At 55.1% G+C, this 22843-nt stretch overlaps 1 protein-coding gene across 13 annotated transcripts; it reads left to right on the forward strand.

The window, feature by feature from the left end:
• Nucleotides 1-1279: 1279 nt before the first annotated feature.
• Nucleotides 1280-22626, forward strand: Ddr1 (discoidin domain receptor tyrosine kinase 1). Of its 13 annotated transcripts, none has more exons than XM_075979311.1 (19): nucleotides 3918-4511; nucleotides 6580-6732; nucleotides 9948-10077; nucleotides 10165-10267; nucleotides 10614-10842; nucleotides 12073-12220; nucleotides 12434-12533; nucleotides 13982-14168; nucleotides 14265-14511; nucleotides 15841-15924; nucleotides 16019-16170; nucleotides 16710-16875; nucleotides 17795-17905; nucleotides 18839-19083; nucleotides 19269-19396; nucleotides 20079-20297; nucleotides 20669-20903; nucleotides 21460-21609; nucleotides 21698-22626. In XM_075979311.1, the coding sequence occupies exons 3-19, from the start codon at nucleotides 9990-9992 to the stop codon at nucleotides 21836-21838; spliced, it is 2733 nt and encodes a 910-aa protein (XP_075835426.1). In that variant the 5' UTR covers nucleotides 3918-4511; nucleotides 6580-6732; nucleotides 9948-9989; the 3' UTR covers nucleotides 21839-22626. The 13 variants fall into 13 exon arrangements, with proteins under 13 accessions (XP_075835432.1, XP_075835424.1, XP_075835435.1 ...); XM_075979312.1 differs by lacking the exon at nucleotides 3918-4511 and adding an exon at nucleotides 4598-4981; XM_075979309.1 differs by lacking the exons at nucleotides 3918-4511; nucleotides 6580-6732 and adding an exon at nucleotides 1330-1494.
• The last annotated feature ends 217 nt before the right edge of the window (nucleotides 22627-22843 follow it).

Genomic DNA, 22843 nt, shown 5'->3' on the forward strand with positions numbered 1-22843 from the left:
GGGCACCCTAATCCTGTCATTTCCCAGCTCACAGCCCCAGCGCTCTTCTTCAGGGGGCCAAGCTAGTGATGAGAGCGGCCAAGCTGCGGTGCTGGTCATCCTCCCTAGGACCAGACTTCCTGCTAAAGCTGCGGTTCAGATCCCGTGCCGCCTCAGCCAGGAGGGGCCCTGCCTCATCCGCAGATCTTGACCTCACCTAGACCGGCTTGAAGTTGTGCTCTCACAGAGGCCTCACTCAGTCTCCTCCCACCCCTCTCAGGAGAACACATCCTGACTCTCTCCTGGCTCCCATAGCTCTTTCCAGCTCTGTCTACGGCACGTGGAGCCTGCCTTCTGTGCCTACTACACTCTCCCCCTGGAGGCGAAACCCTTGAAGAGAGCATGCTCCATCCCCACCGCTCTGAGCTCTATCAGAGTCCTGCCCCGTGCAAAGTCTTACCAACTCTGTGAAATGGATTAGGAGGCGGGACTCAGAGATCCTCGGCGACACTTCGGAAAGCCGCAAAGGAAGCTGAGGCCAGCGCAGTTACCGCCCACACGAACTCCGGGGCCCCTCATCTTAGTGGGAGGGAACTGCACTGTGGAGACTCAGCCAAGGGAAGGCAGATGGGACAGGGAGTCAACCTTTCTGAAAGCGAGCGCAGAGCCCGGCTTCCTCTCACGTGCTGAGAGTTGTCACCTCCCCCCCCCCCTGCCGGCCCAATCAGTCAATGTCTTTTGGTTTGGGATTCAGTTTTCAGAGCACCGACCGGAGTCCTCTGAAGATGCCTTTTTCATAGAGCAGACGAACTCCTGGAAACAGAAGTTGCCTTTTGGCTTCGGGGGCTTCTGTGGGCCATTGCTAAAGCAGGGGAGCCCTCGCAGTAGAACGCTTTTGTGACAGCCAGTTAAGAAACAGGGATTCTTCTCAGGGAACAAAACCAAAGTTCCAGAAAAGGGGGAGGGGGTGCATTGTTGAGGACTCAGAAGGAGGTCCCGAAAGGACCACCCTTAGTTCTAAACCGTTCTGTTTCCAACTTCAGCCCCCACATCCCACCTTGTCCTCTGCTCTGCTGGGCGAACACAGCTCTAAGCCTTTGGCTGCAGCCAGCGCCTGCTCACCTCCCGAGCGGCCTTTGTCTGGGGGTCTCTTTGTCTAGAGACCCTTTTGGTCCAGTTTCACTCTGTCTCCCCTCCCTTTCTCTGGGTTAGGCCGTCCCCTCCCTCTCTGCGGGGGCTGAGAGGCTCAGCGAGGGGAGCGGGGCTGGGTTGCCATGGTCACCTTGAAGCCAGCCGCAGCTGGCCAGGGCAGCTGCTCTTGGGCCCCTGAGGCTGGAGCTTGGACAAAGCCTGGAGGCTTCAACGGCCTCAGATCTGGATTCTCAAAGGTCTGAGCCTAGGGACACTGAAACCCAGGAGAACCTGGAGGTGAGAAGGAGGAAGTCAGACCTCACCTGGGAGAACAGGAGCAGACCTTGGGGCTGGGCGGCCTTTGCCTTTATGAGGAGGGACCAGGTAGGCCTGGAGGCGTGGTGGGAGGGGAAAAGGATGGAGGCCTTGGGCCGAAACAGGTTGACGAGCCAGCGGGCGGGGCCTTGGTGGCCGGCAGCCTGGAGACAGGATCAATTCCATCTCTGGGCCTTCCATCTATCTTGAGGTTGTCCTTCCTTTCTAGGTCTGCTCCCCCCCCCCCCGTTCTCCCTCCCTCCCTCTTTCCCTTCCTCTCTCTCTCCCTTTTTCTTTCATTCAAACTCCATGCCTCCCCCATATCTTAATTTCATTCCAACCTTCCCTCTCTGTTTTCTCCATCCCTTCCCAAACCTTTGCTTTCCTTCTGTGTCTGATCAGCTCCCCTCCATTCAATCCTTTCTCCTTCCTCTACCTCCCATCTTCCACTTTGGCTCCATCTGCCTTACTCCCCTCTCTGGAGTCAGCTCTGTGCTCCCCCCCTGCTGGGTCCTGTCACCATTGTCTCTCTCCCCTAGTCCTCCATCCCTTCTGGGTCCCTTTCCCAGACTATCCTATCCACGGCTAATCTCTCTCCTTTTTCTGTCCTAATTTATGCCTTTGATGCCCCAGATTTATCTTCCTTTGTCCCCATACCCCAGGCCTCAGTTTCCCATTTGAACACAGTGGTTTTAAAATATGACCCAAGGCTAGGGTCTTTTCCAGCTTCCTATCCTGCCCCTCCCCACCCACCCACCAGAGGCTTCCCACTCTTCCCAGCTGCTGACCCAACCTGCTTCCCCGGAGGCAGCTGCATCTCAGGGCAGGGACTATGGCTGGTGTCTGTTGGGGGTGGTGAGGGTGGGCCCATCCGGTCACCCTCCTCTCCCTGCTTCTGGCCGGCTTCTCTGCAGTGGCGGGTGGTCTGCAGGCCCGCGGCTGAGCTCTTATTTCTCCCGCGTGCCTTTCTTCATATTTTCCCCCAGCTGTTTCTCCTCTTCTTCCTGGGCTTGCAGGGGGGAAAAATCAGCCCCGCATAGGAGAGTGTGCAAGAGCGAGAAGCCAAGAGCCCTTCCCAGGTTCTAGGGTACGGTGGGGGCTTGCGGAGCCACGGATGGGCACACTCTTGGTTCTTAGCTCAGCTCTGTAGGCCCCTGAATGGCTGGGATTTCCCTCTCTGGCCCCTGGGAATCTGGGCTCCAAGCAGCACATTCCAGCCGGCTCCAGCTCCCTTTCTGCTGTCACTTGACTCCGCTGGGCCCCAGGCCTGTGTCCCTCCTACTTCTCCAGCCCTGGACTGGGGCGAGGTGGGCATCACCGACTAGGAATTTTCCCTGGGAGGGTGTCAGAGGGTCAGAGGCTTCAAGACTGGCTCCCTCCATCCCTCCCATGGACCCTTCACTGGTCAGTGTGAGTCTGGGGCGTGCAATGTCCCACGGGGTGTGAGGAGCTCAAGTTCCGCCTATCCCGGGCTTCCCCAGAGCGTCTCTCCTGGGAGGAGGGGCTGTTAACGTCGCAGGTGAGGTTACCGTGAAGCCTTGGCCCCACCCCCAGTCGGACTCCACACCCCGCCCAGCCTCTGCAGGGCCCAGATTTCCTATTGCTGTCTGCAGAGGGGTACGTAATTGGGGGTGGGGGGAGCGGTGTCCCTAAGGGCTCGGTGGAAAGGCCTGAGGCAATTCTCCCCGTGTCCACGAGGGCTATTAGCAGGCCCTTCAGCAGCGGGAGCGTCCCTGGTTTGTAAACTGGATATCTAGCCTGCCTTGGCTTCTCCCTAGGGGCCGCTTATCTTCCTGGTAGCCTTTTCTGTTCTTGTCTGGTTTTTCTCGAGAGTCTTTGGAAATGCTTTTGAGTGTGAGTTTTGAATCAGGAGGTGCAACAGGGTGGTGAGACCGGCAAGGTTGCTGGAGACTTTACTGTGATCTGACATTGTAGAGAGAGGCAGGACTCACAGGTGGTGCTGAACGGGACAGAACACCTCCCACACCAGCTCTGTTGTGGCCCCGCTTCTGCCCCCATCTCTCCCTTCCGAGGCTCAGCAGCTCTCCCCTATCGTTGTTTTCTTGCATCCCTGGGTCTTGCGTTCCAGTCTTTTGGGGCAGCATGTGATTTTCAGGGCGCCTCTCTATCTTTCTCCTCCACCCCCCCTCCTCGTCCTGGCTCCATTTTGCGCTTCTCCTTGCCAGAAACCAGACTCTGCGGCTCCCACCAGGGACTGAGCTGGCTGGGAACTGAGGAAGGCTTGCCTGAGGAGAACTCCAGAGCTAGCCTGGATGGAGAGGGAGCCCAGGGGGACCCAGAGCCTGGGAGTCTGGACTTCTGGGCTCCTGAGAGAACAGGGGGGAGCTGCAGAGCTGGAGAGAGGTTCTGGAAGAAGGGGACGAAGAGAAGTGGAGACTAAGAGTGTGTCCCACCCTCAGGCTCGAGGATGATCTAAGTTGGGAGTGGGGGGGGGAGGGTGCTAAAAGGTAGCAAAGTGGGGTGGGGTGAGAACCAAGTGAGTCTAGCTAGACAGGTGAGCCCGGCTCCCTTCCCCCAGCCGGGTTCCCGTTCTCGCTCCCGTGCTGGGCCTGTGGGAACCCGCTGCTTCCTGCGTGCCCTGGGGCTGCTCCTCCGCGCCTCTCTCCCCCTCTCTCCAGGAACCGAGCCCAGAAAAGGGGGGGAACCATCTCCCAGCGGGGCCACGGCGTGGGGGTCCTGCTGGTGCTGCTGTACCCTAGCCTCCCGGGTGGCGGGGGATGGGCATGCGGATCACCTAGAGGAGGCGAGGGGCGCAGGGGGAACTGCGGGGCGGGCTCCGAGCTCGGAGAGAAACGAGGGGCGGCGCCGGGCGTGGGAGCGCGGGCGCCGGGGCGGGAGGACGGGCGGGGGACGGGCGGGGGACGGGCGCGGGGAGGCGGCGCCTGGGCGCGATCCGGCCCCGCGCTGGCTCCTCTCCCCGGAACAGGCCCCCGACAGCTGCTCGCGGGAGCCGCCTCCCGACACCCGAGCCCCGCCGGCGCCTGCGCTCCCCTCCCGTGCCCCGCCGCCGAGGAGGCCCCAAAGCGGGGCCGGACGCCTGAGTCGGCCCGGGAGAGCGATGAGAGGTAGGGAGCGAGGTGGGGAAGAGCAGGAGGCAGGGGGCGCGGGTTGGGAAGCCCCAGCTTGGTCCGCCGCTTGGGGTTTCGGTTTCCCCATCCGAAACAGAGAGGACCCTGACTTTCCGAGAAAGTGTTTTCTTGTGTAGGGAAGGATTTCTCTTTTCCTGGGTGAGGGGAGAACCGAGCCCCAAGAGGACAGGTGCGCATATGTAGCCCACTGAGTCATCCTATCCGTGTTCCTGGTGCCGTGCCTACGAGCATGCTCTGTTAAGCTGACCCAGCCAGAGGGAGCCAGCCTGACGCCCAACCTACCAGACCAGCCACGCTCGGTGGTTGCCGGGTCGTGCCAAGAGACGAAATCACCGCCCAATGAGCAACGCTCCCAGGGTACCCTCTGGCCGGGCATTCCTGTCCAGCACCCCTTCTCCCAGCCACCGCCCGGCAGACTTGGGACTGACTGGCTGAGGAGGATGGAGGTGTGTCCAGACCCTGGCGGCACTGTAGAGACGGGTCACGGCAGAATGAGTGAGAAAGTGAAGAAATGGCCTTGTGCTTCCTGCTGCTTTTCCCACCCCAGTTCCACCTGTCCCCACCTGCTCTCGGCTTCCCTCTGGCTTAGTCACCCATGCGTGTTTGGGAGGGGCAGTTCTCTGGGGAATCCTGAGTGGGTTCCCCATTGTCTTCTGATCAACGCAGCCTGTGTCTGCCAGTTAGTATTCACAGGTGTCTAAAGGTGGCAACTCGCTAGCTAAACGGTGAGATCTGGCTGTATGGATGACCTCGGGGTGCGTGGCACACACCTGTAATCACCCGATTGGTGGAGGCAGTCGGATCAAGAGTTAAAGGTCAGCCTGCCTTAGCATCATCGTGAGTTTGGAGGCTTCAATACTTGAGACCTTGTCTCAGAAAACCAATCCACTCTCTTGCTGTAGTGGAACACGTCTTTAATCCCAGCACTCAGGAGAGAGAGGCAAGGGGCTCCTGATTAATTCAAGGCCAGCCTGGTCTACCTAGCTAGTCCCAGGCCCACCAAGACTATATAGTGAGACCCTGTCTCAAAAGAACCAGAATAACAACAAAAATTCCTCCAGCCAATCAACCAGCTGCCCACTTAAAAAACATAAAGCAATGAAACACACAACAAAAGATGCTAAGGTGTGTGTGGCGTGGATAAGAGTCGTGTGTGAGCTGGTCTCAGTGGGACATAGGCCAGCAGGATATGCTGAACAGGCAGGAGGGTCAGGAGTTAAGAAAAAGAATGTGTGTGTGTGTGTGTGTGTGTGTGTGTGTGAGAGAGAGAGAGAGAGAGAGAGAGAGAGAGAGAGAGAGAGAGAGAGAGAGAGAGAGGTGGTGAGGCACCTGGAGATGTGAGCGTGGTCACTTAGTTTACTCTGGTGTTTCCAGTGGGCTTGTTAACACTCCACCTGCGTGTGTACCTGTGTGGAGCTGTGTGGGCGGAGTGCTCTGGACTAGGGGATGGAGTTCAGGAAAGAATGAAGAGCCCGAGGCTGACAGTCCTGACCCTTGGCTTGTAATTGGTTGAAGAAGGGCCAGGTCAGGTGCCAGTGAGGTGGGACTTCCAAGCCTGTCTGGCTGTGGGAATCAAGACCTAGGGGACAGAGAAAGGGACTGCCCCAGACCTTGCCGGCATGCTTCTGCAGCTCCTCCGCTTGGCTAGGCGCCCTGCTGTTTACCTCCAGCTTTGTGTTTCTGCTCCGTCTCCCCCTGCCTCCTGTCCCCGCCTGGCTTTGTATCTCTGCCCCAGGCTCCTCTCAGCACTGTCTGGCTCTGATGACTCATCTGGGATAGGCATGAAGGTTACTCAGGAGAACAAGGGCCTTGCTGTTTCTGCAGAGGTGGGGGTGGAGAGTGGCACCCAGGAATTCCCTGCCAGGCTTCCCAGGCCCAGCAGCCCGCTCCCCTGCACCATGGGGCTGTACCCCCCAAGGGACTGGTTATGGTGTCTTTTGGTTCTAGGCTCTCCTTTGATAGCCAAGTGGCTTCTGGCAACCCAGTCAGCTGCTGCTTCAATGATGGGGGGGGGTCTCAGCTGCCTCTTACATTCCTGCCCTAGAGCATTATGGGAGCAGCTGGAGGACAAAGGGATGGGGGAGACTCCCCCCAACTCCTCCTACCTCCTGGGGTGACCTGGCTTCCCCGTAGTTAAGCCCGCCCTCGTCTCCAAGGCAACTCAGTCTTCTCTGCTCAAGGCCTTCTGCTACCCTCAGTAAGTTGGAACTTGGGGGAACTGGGATGTTAAAGGCAGAGCAAGGAGAGCTGGGGGTACCTGGTGGCAGGGCTGTCAGAGGCTCAGTAGGTGTCCCTCTGGATTCCAGGATCTTTAAAATTCAGTACAGACCTCAGGCACTGCCAGGTGTCAGGAGAGCTTCTCTTTCCCCGGGACAGAGGATGCATGTACCCCAGAAGGAATAGAGAAAGAAAACCATTACATGGAGACTCTGACCCTGAGGGTCTAGGTGGGGTCCTGAGTCTGACAACCGTCAGAGGATGTCCAGTCTGCTGGTCTGACTGCCACAGTGACATAAGGAACTGCAGAGGGACCATCAGGTTGGACATGGATGGAGTCTCGCCCTTAGAGGTTTGAGGGGCTCAGGCTAGCTGGTATTTCTATTGTATTTTCCTCAATAAGCCAACTAAACTCTAGGACTTAGGTTTTGGAAACCAGAGTTAAGTTTTACATTGGTTTATACGCTACCTGGCTTTGCCAGTCTCGCAAGTTTAGAGAGCGGACACAGCCAACCTCTCTCCTCTTCGTGTGCGCTTCCCTGTTCACGGTCACGCACAGCCTCACTAGACATACATGTGAGAGTGTGAACAGACGTGGGTTTGTTTGTCCTTTGCTTTCTCGGGGTGTAGTAGTTCCCGCAGTTCTGAGTCTGGCTTTCCGTGTTGAGCAGTGGCATGGGGGACATGGGGGACACATGCCAGGTCAGATTCATACTATTTTCAATTTAAAATCATCTTAATATATATGTATATGGGCTGGAGAGATGGCTCAGTGGTTAAGAGCATTGCCTGCTCTTCCAAAGGTCCTGAGTTCAATTCCCGGCAACCACATGGTGGCTCACAACCATATGTAATGAGGTCTGGTGCCCTCTTCTGGCCTGCGGACATACACACAGACAGAATATTGTATACATAATAAATAAATAAATAAATAGAACAGCAATAATAACAATGCTTAAAAAAATATATATGTATATATATATTCTCTTTATGAGTGCTTTGCCTGCCTGCATGTCTGTGATGTCTGTGTGTACCTGGTACCCACGGAGCTCAGAAGAAGGCATTGGATTCCCTAGAACTGGAGTTATGGATGGTTGTGAGCCGTAGTATGGAAACTAGGAACTGAGCCTGGTCCTCTGTAAGAGCAGCAAATGTTCTTCACTGTTCAGCCATCTCTCCAGCCCGTACTTCGTTACTTTTGTTGGCTTTTGGTTTTGGTGTTTGACTCGGGGTCTTATATAGCCCAGGCTAGCTTCGACTTTAGAACAAGGCTGAGACTGACCTCCTGGTCTCTCACCTCTCGAGTGAATTGCTGGTGTATGCTACCACACCCTGCCTTTCTTTCAAATGTATTATTATAATTATTATTTTATATGTATGGGTGTTTGGGCTTACATGTATGTCTGTGCACCACCACGCATGCATGGTGCCCTTGGAGGCCAGAAGAGAGCGTGGGATCCCCTAGGACTTGAGTTACAGATGGTTGTGAACTGCTGTTAGTTACATTTATTTTCGTGTATATGGGTCCAAGGATGGCTGGTAGTGGCGCACACCTTTAATCCCAGCACTCAGGGGGTAGAAAGGTGAAGCTCTGGGGGCTTACAGCCAGCCTGGTCTACAGAGTTCTGGGCTAGCCGGTGCTATGTAGAGAGACCCTGTCTCAGAAACATAAGAAGGGTCAGTTTTCACCTTCAACCCCATTTTTTCTTTCCACTTGTGAGTCCCGGGGATAGAACTCAGGTCCTTGAGCTTGGAGCCAAGTGCCTAACCCCGCATCGTCTCTCTGGCCCTCCCCTTTTTGTGTTTTCACAGCTACATAGAAAATGAATGCCCCCAAACTCCCAGAACACCCCCATGGGCACTCACATAGTTTAGGGATTTCTGGGGACAGTTTTGAGTTCTTACTTCTCCTGTTCCCTGTGTTTGCACCATCTGGCATGCTCATATTGCTAGATTGCTTACCAAGTAGATTCTGATACTATAACAGCACATCCCCCTCCCCCGAATGGTGGTTTCCCTTTTGTTCCTCTTTCCATGGAAGATAGAACCCTTGGAGAGATGGCTTAGTGGTTAAGAGCACTTACTGCTCTGGCAGAGGACCCAGCACCCACGTGGTGACCACTCATAACCATCTGTAACTCAGGTTCTAGGAGCTCTGCTTCCCTCTTCTGGCCTCTTCAGGTACTGCATGCACAAAGCACACATACAGACAGACTGATATGCATAAAAATTTTTAAAATAAATCTTTTTTTAAAAGGTTTTCTTTTTTAATATTTATTTATTATGTATACGATATTCTTTCTGCGTGTATGCCTGCAGGCCAGTAGAGGGCACCAGACCTCAATACAGATGGTTGTAAGCCACCATGTGGTTGTTGGGAATTGAACTCAGGACCTTTGGAAGAGCAGGCAATGCTCTTAGCCTCTGAGCCATCTCTCTAGCCCTAAAAATAAACCTTAAAAAATACTTTGTCAGGTTAGGTGTCAAGTGTGTATCTGTAATTCCAGCATTTGGGATATGGAGGCAGGAGGATTTCTGCCAAGTAAAAGACCAGCCTTAGGATGTATAGTAAGTTTGAGGCCAGCTTGGGCTACACCAGAAGACCCTGTCTCAAAAAAAAGAAGCATTCCTTTGTCAGTCTGATTTGTATTTTTCTAATTCCAGTGAACTTGGATATGTTTTAAAATATATATTTTAAACATGTTGGCTCTGCTTTTCTATGAAGAGAATACTCAGAGTCTTGGGCCATTTCTATACTGGGTTGTTTATAAAATTGTTTCTTTATCTATTTATAAGAACTCTTAGTTTATTATAACTATTACGCCCTTCTCTTCTGTGCGTTGCCTACATTTTTGTAGCCATTGTTTTGTTTTTACTTTTGTTTTTGTTTTTATTTTCTCTATTGATTGGGGGTGGGACTTTAGGCATGTTATTTAATGAACAGATCTCTGGTTTCTTTGTGTGTTAAATATGGATCATAACATCTACCTTATAAAGTGGCTGATGATGAAGTTATGGACTCTGGTTTAAGGCTCGGCCGGACCCGATGTGTAGGAGGCAGTCTAAAAGTAGAACCTTGCTTCAAACAGCAACTTACTCTTCTCATTCCCAAAGCTGCCCTCCTGTCTGTCTCTTGTTGATGTCTATACCTAGATCCCTTGGTGAGCAGACCTTCTCCCTGTTTGTCCCCTGCAGAGATGCTGTCCCCTCCTCCATAGGCTGGAGGGATCAGGAGCGATGGGGACAGGGACCCTCTCATCTCTACTGCTGCTGCTACTCTTGGTGACCATTGGAGATGCTGACATGAAGGGACATTTTGACCCTGGTAAGGAAACTGAATCTTGGGTCTCTGAGGAATACAGCTTGGGAGTCAGAGAGTTGGGGGGACCCTGACCCATCCTATGTCCTTCAGCCAAGTGCCGCTATGCCCTGGGCATGCAGGACCGCACCATTCCCGACAGCGACATCTCCGTGTCCAGCTCCTGGTCAGATTCCACTGCTGCCCGCCACAGCAGGTACCTGAAACGGGGGGTGGGGGAGCTCTTAAGTGGACCCCCCTCTGCACAGGCCAAGGGGCTTTTGAGAAGGCCCCGGCCCAGCGAGACATATGCCATGTAGTGGAAATAGGCTCCACATAGACCCACGACTAGGCTGGCAGTGTGGCTCAGTTAGGGTACCCAGCTACTATAAAACTCTTTATTCAATTCCCTGCACCCATAAATGGGTGTGGTGTTGAATGCTATAATCCCATCACTCAGGAGGCAGAAGCAGGAAGAACAGAAGTTTGAGGTTACATAGTGAGGCCAGCCTGAGCTACAAATGACATTGTCTCAAAAATAAAAACCTCCTCCTTCCTCCCAGGCTGGAGAGCAGTGACGGAGATGGCGCATGGTGCCCTGCAGGGCCCGTGTTCCCCAAAGAGGAGGAGTACCTGCAGGTGGACCTTCGGAGGCTGCACCTGGTGGCTCTGGTGGGCACACAGGGCCGCCACGCTGGGGGCCTGGGCAAAGAGTTCTCCCGCAGCTACCGATTGCGCTACTCCCGAGATGGCCGCCGCTGGATGGACTGGAAGGACCGCTGGGGTCAGGAGGTGAGGCACCTGGGGAGGATTGCTCTTCTCCTTGCCAGCCTGGCCACCTCTTAACATCCTGTGGCCTCTCCAGTGGACCTCAGTCCCCACTCTTATCCCAAATCTGTTTCTTTTTCTTGTTCTCAGCTTGGGGAAATTACCCCTCCCCCCTCGCATGACCACAAACTAAGATGGTATTGGTGACTCGCGCTCTCTCTCTCTCTCTCTCTCTCTCTCTCTCTCTCTCTCTCTCTCTCTCTCTCAGTTCCTCTCTGTGCCCACCTTCTGGCATTTTCTGAACCCCATCACTGTACACCCCCCGCTTCCAGCTCTAAGCCGTGTGTTCTTTCACCCTGCAGAGATGAAGTCTAAACCTTATTCCACCTGCTTCTGTCCCTCTCTACAAACTACCAAACCCCTTCCTCAGAGAACAGCACACAGTAGCTGATGTAAATCAGATGGCCACACCCAGCTCTCAGCCCAGCACTGAAACAAAACAAAACAACCCATTCTTTGAGTGCAAAGCCTGTGGGTGAACCCAGTTTCAGCTCCAGGGGGTCTTGCCCCCTCCTCTGGTCTCTACTAACACTGCATGTGTGTGTCCAGACCCACATACATGTACATACACTGCCGTACGGCCTCTGTTGCCAGGGCCCCTCCCCACAGTCAGGGACCATCACCTGCTGCTCGCTGTGCCTGGCAAGGCCTCCTCCCAACACCAGAGACTCCCCCTCCCTCCATCCAGTTCTCCTCGGAGATGTCTCCTCCTGCAGATCTGCTCTGGGCACCACCTCAGGGCTCTGCCCCATATACTGCCTCTTGTTCCTCACAGCTGTCCTGGGAGGAGGGGTTGACTTCACCACTGAGATCATGTCCGGTCCAGGGTGATCATGTCCTTTGAATGAACAGAGGGAGTGGGGTGAAGCGGGCAGGGGTGCTGAGATAGGATTCTGGGCAAGGGTCTGGGCACAGCGGCCCGAATGGCTTGGGGACACATGGGAGCAGGCAGGGGAGAGGGTAGGTAGGGTACGACTGAGGACAGACCTTTAGAGCCTCGAGAGGTATCAGTGCCCACTGCTTCCAAACTTCCTTTTGAAAATGCCCAGCTGCATTCCACAGTGTTGCATGTTCCCCTTGCCAGCCTCTCGGTGGCCCCTGCAGGCTGCAGGCAGGGAGCCTCTGAAGCCTGGGTGGTTAGGTCTGACCTGTAGCTCTACCCAGCCATCCACCCTTTTCCTCCCTGGCCCTCAGGTGATTTCAGGTAATGAGGATCCCGGTGGAGTGGTGCTGAAGGACCTTGGGCCCCCCATGGTGGCCCGGCTGGTCCGCTTCTACCCCCGGGCTGACCGAGTCATGAGCGTCTGTCTGCGGGTGGAGCTGTATGGCTGCCTCTGGCGGGGTGAGTAGCTCAGCCCCACAAGAACCCCTTTCCGGGCCTGGAAGCAAGAAATAGAGACGGCAGAGGGCATCAGAAGTCCTTGTCTGTCAGGACTGTCACTGAGTCAGGAGAAAGGCTATGCAGTGTTGCCTTCTCCACACCAACAAGAAGGGGCTGAAATCCGCCCCTCAGGCCTGATGCCTCCTTCTGACTCCCCTCTTTCTACCCTCCCAGATGGGCTCCTGTCATACACAGCCCCCGTGGGGCAGACCATGTACTTATCTGAGGCGGTATATCTCAATGACTCCACCTATGATGGATATACGGCTGGCGGGTAAGAGGGAGGGCCTCCGCGGGGCTCGGAATGGGAGAGAGCTGTAGCTGAGGGTGTGGTGCATGTGTGTGTGTGGTGTGTATGTGGTGTGTGTGTGGTGTTTGCATGTGTATGTGGTGTGTAGGTATTTGTGTGTGAGAGGTGATGTGTGTGTGTGTTTGGTGTGTGTGGTGTGTATGGTGTGTGTGTGTGTGGTGTTTGCATGTGTATGTGTGTGGTGCTCGTGTGTATGTGGGTGTATGTATGTGGTGTGTAGGTATTTGTGTGTGAGAGGTGATGTGTATGTGTGTGTGTGGTGTTCATGTGTGTGTGATGTGTGTGTGTTTGCGCGTGTGTGTAGTGTCTGCGTGTATGTGGTGTGTTTGTGTGTATGTGGTGTGTTTGTGTGTGTGTGTGGTGTCCATGTGTATGTGGTGTGTTTGTGTGTATGTGGTGTGTTTGTGTGTGTGTGTGGTGTCCGTGTGTATGTGGTGTGTTTGTATGTGGTGTGTTTGTGTATGTGTGGTGTGTTTGTATGTGGTGTGTTTGTGTGTATGTGGTGTGTTTGTGTGTATGTGGTGTGTTTGTGTGTGTGTGGTGTCCGTGTGTATGTGGTGTGTTTGTGTGTATGTGGTGTGTTTGTGTGTATGTGGTGTGTCCGTGTGTATGTGGTGTATCCGTGTGTATGTGGTGTGTTTGTGTGTATGTGGTGTGTTTGTGTGTGTGTGTGGTGTCCATGTGTATGTGGTGTGTTTGTGTGTTTGTGGTGTGTTTGTGTGTATGTGGTGTGTTTGTGTGTGTGTGGTGTCCATGTGTATGAGAGGTGAGGTGGAGCACGGAGTAGCCTGAACAGTGAAATGGAAGAGCTGAAGAGAATGCCGGTTAGGTGGGGGTCTAAAAGGTCAGACCAGGAATGAAGGACAGTGAGGTGACCACTAGCCCAAAGGGCACTTTGTTTGGATTAGAAAGAGGTGTCCCATAGTGCGGACAAAGATCACCTCGTAAGAAAAGCCGCAGGGCATCTGGAACTGCAATCCCAGTACTTGGGAGGTAGAGGCAGGAGCATCAGAGCAAGTTCTAGGCCAGTCAGACATTCTCTAAAAACAAAGCAAGGCACCACCCCGGCTAGGAACATCTGTTGAGAATTCTCACATTAAATATACACACCATAGACTGACCCATGTGCCTTCGTGGTGGCTCTTCAGCAGGGTGTGCGACCCACCTTGTGATAGTTTGGGGTACGATGCATGCAAGAGGGGAGAGGGTTGCAGGACGTTGGTGTGGGCTGGGCAGGGAGAGCGGAGTGAGAATCGGCTGTTCAGGCCACCACTGTGTGTGTGTGCGTGCATGTGCGTGCGTGCGTGTGTGTGTGTGTGTGTGCGTGCGTGTGTGTTTGTGCGTGTGTGTGTGTGTGTGTGTGTGTGTGTGTGTGTGTGTGTGAACAGTCCTTTCCCATTCCTTCCAATCAGGCTGCAGTATGGTGGTCTGGGCCAATTGGCCGACGGTGTGATAGGGCTGGATGACTTCAGGCAGAGCCAGGAGCTACGGGTCTGGCCGGGCTATGACTATGTCGGATGGAGCAACCATAGTTTCCCCAGTGGCTATGTGGAGATGGAGTTTGAGTTCGACAGGCTGAGGACCTTCCAGACCATGGAGGTGAGCGAGCTCCGCCCTCCTGAGGATACCGGGGCCGGGGATGGTGCTGCTGCAGCTTCCCGGCCACAACTCAGTGTCCCTCCCCTCTCTTCTCAGGTCCACTGTAACAACATGCACACGCTGGGAGCCCGCCTCCCTGGCGGGGTGGAATGCCGATTTAAAAGAGGCCCCGCCATGGCCTGGGAGGGAGAGCCTGTGCGCCATGCCTTGGGGGGCAGCCTCGGAGACCCCAGAGCCAGGGCCATCTTAGTGACCCTGGGTGGCCGCGTGGGCCGCTTCCTTCAGTGCCGATTCCTCTTCGCAGGACCCTGGTTACTCTTCAGTGAGATCTCGTTCATCTCGAGTAAGTCCCAGAGTGTACCTGGCTCTGTGGTCCTTAGGTTTATCTGACTGTTAACCCTGTAGTGTTCCCAGCATATGGACTCCTGGTATATCACCTGTCACCCGTGAGACTTCGAAAACTGAGGCCAAAGAATCAGACCCCAATCCTCTGTAGAGTCTTTTTTCATTTGTTTGGTTTCCGTGGGTTTTTATTTTATTTTATTTTGCTTTTGGTGTTTTGTAGGTTCTTTTTTATCTTTTTGTATTTTTTGAGATGAGGTCTCACTATGTAGCCCTGGCTGGCCTAGAACTCATAGAGACATGCCTGCCTCTGCTGTCTGAGTACTACCACACCCAGGGAGACTCTTTTTTTAAAATTTAACTTTTAAAGATTCTCTTTAAAAATTATTTGTGGTGGGGGGTAGGTTGGAGAGATGGCATAGAGGTTAAGAGCCCTGCCTGCTTTTCCTGAGGTCCTGAGTTCAATTCCCAGCCACCACATAGTGGATCAAAAACCATCTGTAATGAGATCTCACTGGGCATGCAGGCATACACACAGACAGAACACTATAAACTTAATAAATACATCTTTTAAAAATATTGTTTTTTTGAGACAGGTTTTATAATGTAACCTGCACCAGCCTAAAACTTGTGATCCCCTGCCTCAGCCTCCCACACATTAGGATTATAGATGTGGGGGGGCTGGAGAGATGGCTCAGTGGTTAAGAGCATTGCCTGCTCTTCCAAAGGTCCTGAGTTCAATTCCCAGCAACCACATGGTGGTTCACAACCATCTGTAATGAGGTCTGGTGCCCTCTTCTGGCCTGCAGGCATAGACACAGACAGAACATTGTACACATAATAAATAAATATTAAAAAAAAAAGGATTATAGATGTGGGGCTGGAGAGATGGCTTAGTGGTTAAGAACATTGCCTGCTCTTCCAGAGGTCCTGAGTTCAATTCCTGGCAACCACATGGTGGTTCACAACCATCTGTAATGAGGTCTGGTGCCCTCTTCTGGCCTGCAGACATACACACAGACAGAATATTTTATATATATAGGATTATAGATGTGTAGGATCTTGGTTGTCCCCAGACCTCTCTCTTTCCCTTCTCTCTTTCCTGTATGAGTCCCTCATTCCTGATCCATCTGAGAGAGGGTGACCAGTTCTTGTTCTGCCTCGTTGAGAAAGAGCTTCTTCTCTAAGCCTGCAGACCCACGAGGCCCCTCCCTGAGCTCTCCACTTCCCCTCAGCCAGGGACCTTCCATACTGCTGTACCAGCTGGCTAACCGACATCCCCTCGGGTCCCCTACACTGACTAGTCTCCTCTTTGCTTCCTTCTCCCCAGATGTGATGAATGATTCCTCTGACTCCTTCCCACCGGCCCCCTGGTGGCCGCCTGGCCCACCTCCCACCAACTTCAGCAACTTCGGTGAGCAGTCCTCGGGCGGGCGCAGTACCTCCCGGGCCTTCCCCTCTGGTGCGGCAGGCCTCCTGCTGTGGTGCTGACCATTCTCCCCTGTCAGAGCTGGAGCCCCGGGGCCAACAGCCAGTGGCCAAGGCGGAAGGGAGCCCCACTGCCATCCTCATCGGCTGCCTGGTGGCCATCATCCTGCTCCTACTGCTTATCATCGCTCTCATGCTCTGGAGGCTGCACTGGCGCCGGCTGCTCAGCAAGGTGGGCGGGGCATGGCGTGTGTGGGCGGGACAGATGCACCGTCAGGGTCAGTGTGATCTATAGGGCTTGGCTTAATATCGGAAACAGAGACCCCTCTCAAGAGTAAGCATGGCGTTGTGAGACGAACCTCACCAGAGCTAGGGAGGACCAAGAACCTAGAGTCCTTAGGGTACCTTGAAACAGGCAGGGCCTTCCAGAGCAGAATGTAGCCTCACTTTCTGTCCTCCAGCCAAGCTCTATCCGTCGGAGGTCCCTCTCTCAAAGCCCAACCAATATTGGGAACAGAAGCTGGAGACGAGCGAGTGAAGGGGGCGGGTGTCAGGCCACCTGCTCTCCTTCTGCCCTGGACTTCCCACGTCTGGGAGGGTGATGTCCATTACAGTTGATAATTAGGGCCTGGTCAGATGTGGTTGGGTGCTGTGGGGTGACATCAGGGAAGTGGGGTTGCCATGAGGAGAGAATAGCCGGACTTTAATCCAAACACCCAGGAAGCCATGTTAAGTAGTAGTTCAATTAATGTTGTCTAATCTCATGACAAGGCTGAGCGCCGGGTGTTGGAAGAGGAGCTGACAGTTCACCTGTCTGTCCCTGGGGACACCATCCTCATCAACAACCGCCCAGGGCCCCGAGAGCCACCCCCTTACCAGGAGCCTCGGCCTCGGGGGACTCCACCCCATTCTGCGCCCTGTGTCCCCAATGGCTCTGGTAAGGCCTGCCTTGTTCCAGTCCCGCCTTGTCTTCTGCCTGTGTTCTTGTCTTAGCCCCTCTTCTCCTTTACTGTCCATGCCCAGTCCCAGTTCATTTTCTTATTTCTATGTACCTCCATCTAGTCTCCCCAAGGTTGTCCTGTGTATTACCCAGAATGCCAGTGGTCTCACCCTGTCATTGTGTCATAGATTTCTGTTGTGCCGTCATTGTCTCCTTATCCCTCAACATTTGTTCTTTCCACTCACCCATCCACCCACCCACCTACCCACCCATCCATCTACTCATCCATCCATCCATCCATCTACTCATCCATCCATCCATCCATCCACCCAGCCACCCATCCATCCACCCACCCATCCATCTACTCATCCATCCATCCACCCACCCATCCATCTACTCATCCATCCATCCACCCACCCACCCGCCCGCCCATCCATCCACCCGCCTGCCCATCCATCCATCCATCCATCTACTCATCCATCCATCCATCCATCCACCCACCCATCCATCCATCCACCCATCCATCCATCCATCCATCCACCCATCCATCTACTCATCCATCCACCCATCCACCCACCCATCCACCCCCCCACCCAACCTTGTCCATCCATCTATATTCATAAACCCATTTGTTTCTCCAGCATTCAGCCTCAGACAGCAGTTTTTGCACTCACCGTCATCCACCATCCACTCATCCACGCATACACATCCATCATCCACCATCCACTCATCCATGCATACACATCCATCATCCACTCAGCTCTCCATCACTCTTGAGGGCCTTCAGTGATTCGATCTCTTGTCTCCTGCACTTTCAGTCCCATAAGCCCCAGGCTTGCCTTATTCCAGGTCTCCCTGTCTGTCCAGCCTTGAGTCTCATCCCTTCCCCGTGTCTCCCCCCTCCTTCTCCCGACAGCGTTGCTGCTCTCCAATCCGGCCTACCGCCTCCTTCTGGCCACTTACGCCCGTCCCCCTCGAGGCCCGGGCCCCCCCACACCCGCCTGGGCCAAACCCACCAACACGCAGGGTAAGCCCCTCTGCTGCTGGGCTCTGCAGGCTCCCGGACTTCTACTGGGCAGAGAAAGCCCTCAGACCTTGCACTATCCACTTCCCCACTGTGGCCTTTTCTGCTCTCCTGAGCTCCCAGCTGGAAGCTCTGCGGCCCCTGGAGCCAAGGGGACCTCGCTTGTGCGAGCTGGTCTTAGCTCTGTCCCCTCCTCCTCTCGCACTGCTCTCCAGAGCTAGAGAGGACGCTGCTGTGGTGCGCTCTTCTGTAACTCCGCCTTTATTCTCCCCTCTCTCTAGAGCTGCGAGGAGGAGGGCCTCACCCTGGGCGCTTGCCCTCTCCCCCCCTGTGTCCTCTCTCCACAGTCCCAGAGGTGAAGGCTCACGCTGCCCCTCCTGTCTGCTCCTCTTTTCTGTGTTGCTTCCTCTTTGCGGCCCTTTTCCCAGGGCCTAGAGGGGACAGCTCTGCCTCCCTCCTGTCTGTAAACTTCTTGCTGTGAGGACCTTCCCCCCTCCCCTCTCTGTGTGCCCTGTCTCTGCCTGTCTTTGAGCTTGGTGTGTTTGGGATTGGGAGCCACTGTGACTGGGAGGGGCTGGGCCGGCAGCAGCAGGAGCTGGTGATCAGTGGGACGGGGGTTTGGAACATGGAGGAGACTCATGACTCAGATGCTGGGTGGAGGAGTTCCTCTTCCAGCCCAGGCTTACCTAGTGGTCAGGGTTGTGCCAGGAAACCCCCAGAGGGGGAAATTTTCGGGTACTTTCTGCTTAACTGCCTGTGCTGCCTCGAAAGCTTTTGGGTGTGGCACACAGTTCTCGCATCGGCCTTCTCTGGTTTGAGGCTGGGACAGAGGGGACATAGGGGCTGGGACCTCTGGGAGATTGGGGCGTGAAGAATTGTACCGCTCAGGGCTGCTCCTGAAGCCTCATCCTGTCTTCTCTCCCCTCACCTCTCCAGCCTGCAGTGGGGACTATATGGAACCCGAGAAGCCCGGTACCCCGCTGCTACCCCCACCTCCCCAGAACAGCGTCCCCCATTATGCCGAGGCTGACATTGTTACCCTGCAGGGCGTCACTGGGGGCAACACCTATGCTGTGCCCGCCCTGCCCCCAGGGGCAGTTGGGGATGGGCCCCCCAGAGTGGATTTCCCTCGGTCCCGGCTCCGCTTCAAGGAGAAGCTTGGCGAAGGCCAGTTTGGGGAGGTAAGGAGAGTGCCTGTCCTGGGCCAGTTTGGGAAGATAAGGAGGATGCCTGTCCAGCTTCCACAGCGTCGAGCCGGACTAGGGCTGTCGCCACGGCTGCATGCTTCCTTGACTGTGCTGTGCTGCCCCTCTGACACCATGGCCTTGGAGGACCTTGTGACGCAGTGATGACCTTCCCTCTCCAGGTGCACCTGTGTGAAGTAGAGAACCCTCAAGATCTCGTCAGTAGTGATTTCCCTATCAGTGTGCAGAAGGGACACCCCTTGCTGGTGGCAGTGAAAATCCTCCGGCCAGATGCCACCAAAAATGCCAGGTGAGACCCACGGCAGTAATAATGATAGCACATGCCGGCGTAAAGGGGCGACCACGCGGGGCCCCACTCGTAGATGGAGATACAGACAACCAACAACTTCTGAGAGAGGGAGAGCTCATCCTCCCCAGAGCTCAGCCCCCTGAAGGGTTACCTAGTCCCAAGTGGCCAGCCTTACAACCTACACATACTTTAACACTAAATGGATTGGGCAGAGTGCACACATAGATTTATCCATGCACGTATATATAACAACAGTAATTAGCCAGGTGGTGGTGGCACACGCCTTTAATCCCAGCACTCGCGAGGCAGAGACAGTGGATCTCAGTGAGTTTGAGGCCAGCCTGGTCTACAGAGCGAGTTCCAGGACAGGCTCCAAGACATAAACAAAACAAAAACCAAAAAAACACAATAATAATTAAAGAATGATTAAAGAGAGGCCATAGATTGAGGAAGAGTAAGGTGGATGGAGAGCCTAGAGAGGTTGGAGGGAGAGGGGGAGGGGAGATGATGTAGTCATACTTTAGCTAGGTAAGGACTAGGGGTGATGTCTAGAAAAGGGGGGATGCCATGGCAATCAGGGAGCAGCAGAGCCTGGTATCTGGAGGGAGGGAGGGAGGCCCTTAGGGGAGGAAGGAGGATGCACTGCCGTGGCACTTCTCCAGCCTCCTCCCTGCTTCCCCAGGAATGACTTCCTGAAGGAGGTGAAGATCATGTCCCGGCTGAAGGACCCAAACATCATCCGACTCCTGGGCGTGTGTGTGCAGGACGACCCTCTCTGCATGATTACCGACTACATGGAGAACGGCGACCTGAACCAGTTCCTCAGTGCCCACCAGCTGGAGAACAAGGCAGCGCAGGGCGTGCCTGGAGACAGAGAGTCTGACCAGGGCCCCACAATCAGGTACCTTCCCCAGAGCACCCCAGATGGGTCTCCTGGCCCTCACTGAGCTGGGGAGGGAGGAGGGGAGCATGGGGCAGGCCTAGGATGAGGAGCTCATCTCCATGGTAGTCCATGAACTAGGCCGGGAAGGCTGAGCTCTTAGGAGCAGGTGAAGAGACTGCAGCCTCCATGATTCTCTCTTGCCTCAGCCTAACAAAGCGTGAACTCCTTGGGATTGGATGGGTAGAGTAGGACCTGCCCCATTCTGAACCTCTTCCCTGCCAGGATCAGAGAGTGGCTGAGGTGTGGGCTCCACTCCCTCTCCTAGACAGAAGTACGTCAGGTGGGGAGGAGCCAGGGCTGCTCTGTGACTTTCTCTCTGCTTCTCTCAGCTACCCTATGCTGCTGCACGTGGGAGCCCAGATTGCCTCGGGCATGCGGTATCTGGCCACACTTAACTTTGTGCATCGGGACCTGGCCACCAGGAACTGCTTGGTTGGGGAAAATTTCACCATCAAAATCGCCGACTTTGGCATGAGCCGGAATCTCTATGCTGGGGATTATTACCGTGTGCAGGGCCGGGCAGTGCTGCCCATTAGGTGGATGGCCTGGGAGTGCATCCTCATGGTGAGCACCCCAAAGACTGGTGTGTGTGGGGGGACACTGGCTGCCCCTCTGCCATGGTGAGCACCCCAAAGACTGGTGTGTGTGGGGGGACACTGGCTGCCCCTCTGCCATGGTGAGCACCCCAAAGACTGGTGTGTGTGTGTGGGGACACTGGCTGCCCCTCTGCCATGGTGAGCATCCCAAAGGAGCAGACTAGGGGGGGACACTGGCTGCCCCTCTGCCAATTTTGTGACTCCTCTTGCCTTTCTGGGGCTCTACTTTTCTCCCTTGAAAATTGAGGGTACCCTGGATCAAGGAACTGGGAATAGAAGAAACAGGAGATTCAGGAGCCAAGAGTGGGTATTGGGCTGGGGGGTAAGAGTTGGAAATGGGCTAGAAGAGGTAGGATAGAGACTCAGGACCAGCAGGTGGAAAGGGATAGGACCAGAGCAGGGGGAGGGGTGGGGAAGCCAGGAGCAGAGAAGCAGGTGCGGGAGTCAGGTAGGACAGCCCAGGTAGACTTTGAGTCTCTCCTGTCTGAGGTCTTCCTTTGCCTTCCTTGTGTTCTGTGTGTCAGGGGAAATTCACGACAGCGAGTGACGTGTGGGCCTTTGGAGTGACCCTGTGGGAGGTGCTGATGCTCTGCAGGTCCCAGCCCTTCGGGCAGCTTACAGACGAGCAGGTCATCGAGAATGCGGGGGAGTTCTTCAGGGACCAGGGCCGGCAGGTCAGAGCTGAGGGAGGGGCCGGGGGGACAGACCCTATGGTGAGGGTACCTGTCCCTAACTCTCGTTCACACGGCGGGCGTCTCGCAGGTGTACCTGTCCCGGCCACCCGCTTGCCCGCAGACCCTCTATGAGCTGATGCTGCGGTGCTGGAGCCGGGAGCCAGAGCAGCGGCCGCCCTTTGCCCAGCTTCACCGGTTCCTGGCAGACGATGCGCTCAACACAGTGTAAACTCAGGACCCTGCAGCCCTCGCCCGCCGGAGCCATCCAGGGGACGCTGGACACCAGAGAAGCCTATGGCACCCCACCCTTCCATCCCCGAGAGGCAGCGTTTCTGCAGGTGGGCTGGGCCTGCCCAAGGAGCTGAAGCCTCTGTCACTGGACACGCACCCTTCCTGGTTCCTTCCTGAGCACCACCCACCCAGCTGGCCCTGGGGTTGGGACCCTGCCTGACTTCTTGTAGCCACCCCTTGGGGAAGGATGGGGGCAAATGCAGGGCGCACACTGGACGAGGCCCACTGGAGCACCTGGGCCCCACTGGACAACACTGGTTCCTGGGGAGGTGGCTGTGGCCCCGGCCACCTTCCTGTTACACACTGGACACTGCCAGCTGAGAAACTGGGGGACGAGGTGGACAAGGAGGCCTAACCCCTACAGCGATCCTCAGCCCTGGCTTCCTTCTGTTCCGCCCCCTGACACACTGGACCCGGGGGTGATCCCTGACCTGATCCTCGATCACACGCCCCTCCATCCCACCCTCTATGCTGCAGCTAGAACTTCTCAAAGCCTATATGTTTCTGTGGAGTAAATACTAGGATGGGGGACGGAGGGATCAATAGCCCGAGGCTGGGGGCGGGGATCTCTATTGTAGCTACCACATTGGTTTTTCTATAATCACGTGGGTTTGTACATTTTTGGGGGGAGAGACACAGATTTTTACACTAATATATGGACTTAGCTTGAGGCAATTTTAATCTCCTGCACTAGGCAGGTAATAATAAAAGTTGAGTTTTTCCACAGCTGCAGGTGCATTTCCTGGGGGTTGGGTACGTCTGCCTCCCCCCACTCACTCCCAGCCTGCTGTCTTCCCTTTCCCCAGTCCGTGTCCCACATCCTGCCTGACCTAGCATTGGTCTGTGGTCACATAATCCGGGCCCATGCCCGCTGGGCCCTGAGAGCCCTGTTCACTCCGATGCTCTGCAGGGAGAATAGTGACGTCCACTGGGGGCTGGCGAG

Source organism: Microtus pennsylvanicus, chromosome 7 (genome assembly GCF_037038515.1).
Source record: "Microtus pennsylvanicus isolate mMicPen1 chromosome 7, mMicPen1.hap1, whole genome shotgun sequence".
Taxonomy (NCBI): Eukaryota; Metazoa; Chordata; class Mammalia; order Rodentia; family Cricetidae; genus Microtus; species Microtus pennsylvanicus.